Source organism: Benincasa hispida, chromosome 4 (assembly GCF_009727055.1).
Source record: "Benincasa hispida cultivar B227 chromosome 4, ASM972705v1, whole genome shotgun sequence".
Classification (NCBI taxonomy): domain Eukaryota; kingdom Viridiplantae; phylum Streptophyta; class Magnoliopsida; order Cucurbitales; family Cucurbitaceae; genus Benincasa; species Benincasa hispida.
Window position 1 is genome coordinate 30,471,913 of NC_052352.1, and position 7,297 is coordinate 30,479,209.

General features: G+C 32.8%; 1 protein-coding gene across 1 annotated transcript; it reads right to left on the bottom strand.

Annotated features, from left to right (window-relative positions):
* Positions 1 to 1,214: 1,214 nt before the first annotated feature.
* Positions 1,215 to 4,644, bottom strand: LOC120076905. The gene is made up of 7 exons (XM_039030867.1): positions 4,264 to 4,644; positions 4,012 to 4,161; positions 3,098 to 3,319; positions 2,667 to 2,788; positions 2,051 to 2,214; positions 1,782 to 1,936; positions 1,215 to 1,670 (listed from the first exon to the last, which is right to left on the bottom strand). Exons 1-7 carry the CDS (start codon positions 4,471 to 4,473, stop codon positions 1,545 to 1,547), a joined length of 1,149 nt encoding a protein of 382 aa, XP_038886795.1. The 5' UTR covers positions 4,474 to 4,644; the 3' UTR covers positions 1,215 to 1,544.
* Positions 4,645 to 7,297: the final 2,653 nt, after the last annotated feature.

Here is a 7,297-nt window from a genome sequence, read left to right on the forward strand (position 1 = left end):
AGAGAATAGTAGAGAAGATCGTGGTGGTGGTCTACTTGAAGATTGAAGCTCTTTCACGTGGATCTCAGTTGGACTTGAAGAGGAATTTTCAAGGGTATTATGTTCAGTAAACCCTCTTCTGTAACTGTTACTTTGAAGCATGTTTTAAACTCAAATTAAGTATAACTAGAGTGCTTATTAATTCTATTTTTCCTCCGTTGTACGTTAATATACTCTAACAAATTGATCTTCTCTTCATCAACAAATTGAGTATCTCTTCTTCAACGAATTGATCGTCACTTCTTCAACAAATGGAGCATCACTTCCTCAACAAATTGATCATCTCATCTTCACCAAATTGATCATCTCATCTTCACCAAATTGATCATCTCTTTGCCATCTTCAAATTGAAGACTGATCTCCCTTAATTTCAGAATAAGCTCGCCAGCCCTTAAGATCCAACCGATCAACAAGTCACAGATCGATCCAAACTAATCAACAAGCCACATGCCAATCCAAACTAATCAACAAGTCAAAGGTCGATGAACTAAGATATTAGTAAGTCCAAAGGTTGATCTTTTGAGAATATTATCATGTCCAAAGGTCGATCGTCCAAGAAGATCAAATCTAAGATTAAAGTTTATGCATTCGAGGGAAAGAATAAGAGGATTATACATTAGAAATTGTAATACTACTATGAATTAATCAAATCTAGTTCATTTCTACGAATGAAATTTCCTTTGTCGAAATCTCGTGCGAACAATAATATTATGAATATTTTTTACATTTGCAACTTATTTTACAAAATTGATTTCACATACAGAATTTTAACTCAATTTTACAAAAGCTTTACTATGGATTTCAAGTGGTATTTTTTAGGTATATTGTTTTAGTTTATTCAATTAAGGCTTTTTTAGGAAATGAATATAAAATTATGTATACATAAATTCGTGCTCTATGTGTGTATATATATATATATATTGAAAATATATAGGGGGGAGAAATCAAACCTCTAAGGTCAAGTCAATAGTATATGCAATGATGCATCTAAAATTACATTCCTATGAACTTTTGCCCAACTTAAAATCCTGAAGATTTTCGCCCCCAATTGCAGTGTACAACCTTGAGAACAAGTTTAATGTGAATCCCGGATATCGCACAGGTAACAAGTTAGGAATGTTTTGAGGAGATTGTTAATGATCGTGGGAGGAGACTACTAAGGAAAGAGAGATTACTTGCTTCTTGAATTGGCCGAGTATTTGTGTACAGCTTTTCCTTTTGGACTTTTCTTCCTTAATATCACAGTATCATTAATACTTTTTCGACTTCCACAGATGAAACTACTCATTGATGTGTAGGTCTTACAAAAACAATGTTCCAGTTCGGTCCACATGCTAGGTGGAGGTTAGATTATTCAATATCTTATTAGTAAGTATTTCAGCTATACACAAGTATAGATAGAATTGGCAATCGGATACACTCCTAAGATTAGCACCCATCATTCAAATTGAGAACTAATTTTAGGGGTTTGGAATTGTTCCTGCTTCCACATCTCATTTAAACCTCTAAGTGCCCTTCCTTTGTAGCAATTTGGTTTCAAGCTTTGCCCTTTGCTGCTGTTTGGATGTACTTTCAAAGATCTTATCAGCATTTCCTACTTCAAAACCATCCCTTCTGTGGTACTCTTTCACCTGTACAAGTTTGCAAGAATCAGAAGTTAAAACCTACAAGTTTGGAATATGATGCCTTTTTTTCCATTTTCTCAACTTTTAAAAGTCCAACGATCTCAATCTTTTGATTACCTCTGTTTGTGGAATATGCTTATACTGAGGCAGTACCAAACGCTCGGCAAACTCAATGTACGAGCAGGGGACTGAAGCAGTAATGCCATCAGAAAATTCAAAAGAAACCGAATCCGCAAGGGTTGAACTTTGCAGTAGAAGACCATCCGGACTTACTGAAAACGAAAAGATTGAGTTTATTAGCACCAGTGCTCATATTTTAGCTAACTGGTAACTGTTTATTAACAAAAGGACATGTATGAGCTAACAAGAGTAGCCGTGTCATGTACCTTTCAAAACACCACCTTCAGAATTCAGTTTATAACCATTCTCTTCGATGAACTGATTGAGGTTTTTGATATTTTTCAGATAAGATTTCAGGCGATGGGTTGAAATAGTCACATGATTAAGTGCATAACCATTCACGAGAGTCCATGCAGCATATTCGCTCTCCCTATGTATACAAGATGATGAAAAAAAAAGCCATTCAGAGCCTAAAACCATGCCTTTCACAATTACTTTCAGCCACAAAAAAACTAGCAAACCCCATATTTGGCACTGTAATAATGAGACTTTTGTACCAACTGAAATGCCTTTGACCCAGATTTTAAAAATAATGATGAATTACTTTTTGCTAATGTCACAAACCACTTGCCAACACTATTTTCAGCACAGGAGAGCAAGAATGCAAGGGCATGAGAGAGCCCTATTGTACTAGATTAGTTAAACGTGAGTGCGAGTGCAAGGGAGTGATGCAAACAAAAGGGTGTAAATCTTTACTTTCAAAATCTAGGTCAAAAGGCATTTCAGCAATGAAATTTGGGTCCTCCAAACAAAAATCCTCCGTAATAATATCGTGAACTAAATCTTATAACATAATTTTCAGATGCGATGAAGATTAAGAACCTCGCTAATTGCACAAACTCTGAATGCGAAGGCTTTTCCCATGTCAATGAACCCAGAGCACTAGCCAGAGCAGCATGCTTCTTCCCATTGTAAGAACTTTCCGTGTATTTTCTGATTATTTCCTGAATGCAGTAGGAAAAACAATAGGAAGTTTTAATTCAAGATTTTGTTACAGATAGCAACATTTCTCCAAATTATGGAAGTAGGTAAAGAAGAAAGGTGTTAGGACTCAACTCTATTATAACCATCAACGACTTAACGGGACAAACACAGAATGCATCATATTCCAACCTTATGCCTACAACATTGCTAAGTATACATACATTTACACTTACACTTACAGCAGAACCAAGATAGAAGCTGTTGTCCAAATTTCAAAATGAAAAATAGACGTATAGATTCCTGTATGTCAAGAAATTGGTAAAACACACCTGAGTTTGTTGACTCATCTGATCCACAAGAAGTTGTGATATGAACACTCTCGGCAGAGGTCCATTGATTCCATTACCATCATAATGAGCAGCATTAGAAATGGAGGGAGGTGAAAACCATAATGCTTTCAACTTTTTTGCTGGGAATGATAATTCTTCTCTTTGAGTATATCCAAAATCCAGAAAAAAGCTTGCTAATGAATCAATGCCATGCCCGTTCATCTAATTCATCACAGAATACAAACACAACTTCAACATTAACAAAACTATAGAATTGATTGTTGACTCAACTAAAATCCAGCAGCTTGTTTTATTTAATAAGTTGGCTCAACTTAATTAGTTTGCATTGTACAAATGAAGTATGGATAGAGCTTCAAGCCCAATTATGTTCTATTGCTCAGCTTTAGAAATTGGTTATTTTGGCACAACCTTTCTCCTCTTGTTTCCCTTTACTTTAAATATTTGCATTTGTGTCGTTCTCTCTACTTGATTTAGACTCTGGAATGATATTATTGTTAAATCATCAAACGACCCAAAAGCTCAAACTGATGAGTGAAGGCAAGTTAAAAATATTATATCATATAATATCCCCTTCACTTGTGAACTTGAAATAACATTAGAGTTTGAACAAAGGACCTCATAGATCATTAGCTCTCATACCATGTTAAATCTATCAATTAATCCAAAAGCCTAAGTTGATGGGTGAAGGTGAATTTAATATTATATCATCTAAAATTGTTAAGTGAAATTTGTTTTTGCCAATAAAACAGTGAATTTGTTTAAATTGTAAGATGGTCATCATTCTCGAAAATTGAAAAAGGAAACATGATCATAGTTTTGGGTTTAATTGATTCATCAATCTAAAAAAGCAGAATGTAACTGAAAGTAGAAAGAAATGGAAGGAAGAAAAATACCCCAAAAGTCCTAAATGCAATATGATCATAGCTAATTGTATCATTCTGAACCGATGGAACAAGCTCCAATATGGCTTTTGCAGTGGGATTACGACTCAGATAAACTGCCTCCATGCTCGCCAAAACATTCCTAAGAAAGGATTCACCTCCCTACCAATATACATCACAACCCATAACGATGAATTCTTCAAAAATTGGAATTAACTCGATGCAGAACAAAACAGAACAGGAACTCATAACAGCTAAATTAACCTTAACCCTTGATCCTTGCAGTCCATTGGGAGATTCCGCGGTGGACATGATCGAGAAGAATCGCTTGGCCGCAGGTTTTGGCAGCGACGAAGATTTTCCGACGAGGGAGATGAAATTCTTGGAAATGGGTAGTGAAGAAAAAAAAGGTTGAAATGATTTTATTTGGAGAGTGGGAAAAGTTCTGGCCTGTGAGGAAAAAAGGGAAGACATGGGTTTGGTTTCTGGGAATCTTCGTTAGGGATGATTCGATGAACAAAGAGATTGTGAGGAGTCTTCTCTTCCCAATGCCACAAATGGCAGAATTTTGAGTCCGCGAAATGCCAGATTTATTTATTATGGGATTTTGCTTTTTTCCTGCTTCCTTACGGAAATGTCGTTAAGGATTAGAACGATGACAAAGTTGGTTTTTCGATTTTACAAACAAACCAATCGCTTCTCCAATTTGAATTTTGCTTTGTTAATTTAAGACAAAGCATCTTTTCTTTTCAGAGTTTTTTTTTTTCCTTTTTTTCTTTCTTTTAACAATACTATTTATTCTATTTTTGCCTTTTACGAACTATTGCAATATCAATCTTATTTTTAAAATATTTTTTATTTCCTTTTTCTCATTTATACCCTACTATTTATTTTCAATTAATTTTTAAATTAAGAGTTTATGAAAAATACGTTTAATAAGCTCAATTTTATTTTTTTGTTTCATTAATTTTTATTTCTTATTTTCTTTTCTCATCTACCCAATGTCATTTATAAAATAAATTTATAATACAGTGTTATAAGTATGTTTCATAACCGAAAATGTGTGTATATATATATATATATTGACCATATCAATTTTATTTTAAACTCTCGCTTCTCAATCGATTAATTGAAAATATTATATAATAACATTAATTTTCATAAAAATAATAAATAGATGGGATTTCTTTAAATTTGAATTATTCAATTGAGATTTCCATCCACCATTATCATCATCGACCCAAATTTATTCGATGAATTTTTATATGACATTGAAATGATTTCTAGGTTGAAGATTTAATAGATAAACAAATTTGTCAATGGTTTCATTTTTCTTTTTTTTCAAATTTTCTAGTTGATTCTTCTAAATCTAACATTATGTGTAGAATCCATGAAACATAAATAAGCAACCACATATTAGAGATATGAATATGATATAAATAATAAATTTTTTGTTAAAATATTATTTTGATTCTCGTTGAAATTTGTTCAATTCTAGTTCTTATATTTTCAATTGTCCAATTTCAATCTTCGTACTTTCACTAAATCTTAAATTTAGTCTCTCAAATTTAATTGGTATCAAATTTGATTAAATAATAATAATACTTTGTATTGAAGAAAATACAATGTGCGAATATGTTTTTAAAATTTATAGATAGCAAAAAGATTTTAAGAAAATCAAGAATGAAGTAACATTTTGGGGATTAAATTTAAGATTTACTAGAAATATAAGAACTAAAGTTGTACAAACTTCAAAGTATATGGATCAAAAATGATATTTTAATCTAAACATTTTAACTTATATAAAAATTTTAATATTAAAAAAGAAAAGAGGGGGAGGGGGTTGTTTTAAGTTACTGAACATATTTCTCACCTATTATTTTAATTTCTCAATTGAATAATTGATTAATTAAAAATAAATGATATTGTGTTGATGAGAAAATAGAATGAAANGTTTGTTTGTAGAAAAAAGAAAAATGAAAAATGTTCCCATTATCACCTAAATGGAAAAAAGGGGTAAACGGTGAAAACAAAGTGCAAAAACTAGGTTAAAAAATACAAAAGTGTAACTGCCACGTGCCACCATAAGATGGCCAGATGGTGGTCTCAGCAGGTATTTGTTCTATTTCGTAGATGTGTCGCCTATATTTGATATTTTATAAATATGATAAAAAAATTTAATTTAGATTTTTAATTCTTTTTTATTCCATAATTACCTTAAACAATCAATATTGATAGAAAGATAAAGATAGAGAGAGGAAAGTGGCGATCGGCGATCAAATGTACGATAACGGTCGACGAAGGTAAATGGTAGGAAGATAGAATGGTGGGCAGCAAGAAATGGTGTGCAATAATGCTAGTAAGTGAAAGAGAGATGTTGGGGAAAAGAAAAAGAGAGAGAGAAAAAGTGGCGACCGACCTAGGGACTGAACGTGTGGCTGAGAGGTGGATCGATGGGCGGAGATAGATAGTGTGGAGGATAGGGATAGCAAACTTCCCGTCGGGTCCCTGACTCAATCGGATGGGAAATCTCCAATTTGACTGGGTATGAAGATCAAACCGAGGATTTAAGTCGGGTACTGATCGAAGACGGAACGGGAACGAGGAGGGAATCTCGCCTCATCCCCTACCTCGACCCCACCCCGAAAAAAAAATGGTAAGCTATCTATAATATATATATACATACTAAAAAAATGGTAAGCTACTGCATTATTTCTTTTTTTAGAAATGTAAGCTATATATTTTACTGCTAGTGTTAGGGTTTTTTTAAAAAAAAATTTAATTTAATTCATAATATAATAAGCTAAGCACTATATTCTCAAATATGGTAAGCTACTGTATTATTATCTAAAACCATATTTGACTATCAATTTGCTTATAGATTTCTTAAAATTATACATTTAAATAGATAAAACAATAGTAATACCAACATCTAACCTGAAATATTTAAATTTTCAATATAAATATCAATTTTAATTAAATTTTTTAAAAAATAATTTATAAGAAAAATAAAAGATGGGAATTTTTTTCCTCAAACGATAAATCCCCGACTCCGACTTCGACTCCCCAAAATGAGAAATGGGGTGAAAACAAGGATGAAAATTTTCCATGTGGACGAGGATGTGGAATGTCGGTATAGAATATGCCCTAGGATACATGTCTCATCGGCTTATGTCTAACCGGCTTTAGTGCAAGTGGGAGATTGTTAGGATATATACCCTAAAGCTTTGTAGTTATAGGTGATTTGAAATAATGGTGGATTATATATGTCATAATCCATTAAAGAACGATCCAAGGT

What these genes read in the sequence shown, in the direction of transcription:
- LOC120076905 (XM_039030867.1), bottom strand. Translation starts at nt 4,473, where the DNA reads ATGTCTTCCCTTTTTTCCTCACAGGCCAGAACTTTTCCCACTCTCCAA. An exon ending in GAGTTTGTGCAATTAGCGAG is followed by an intron (nt 2,215 to 2,666) that starts GTTCTTAATCTT and finishes TTGTATACATAG; the next exon opens with GGAGAGCGAATATGCTGCAT. An exon ending in TGAAGGTGGTGTTTTGAAAG is followed by an intron (nt 1,937 to 2,050) that starts GTACATGACACG and finishes TTTCGTTTTCAG; the next exon opens with TAAGTCCGGATGGTCTTCTA.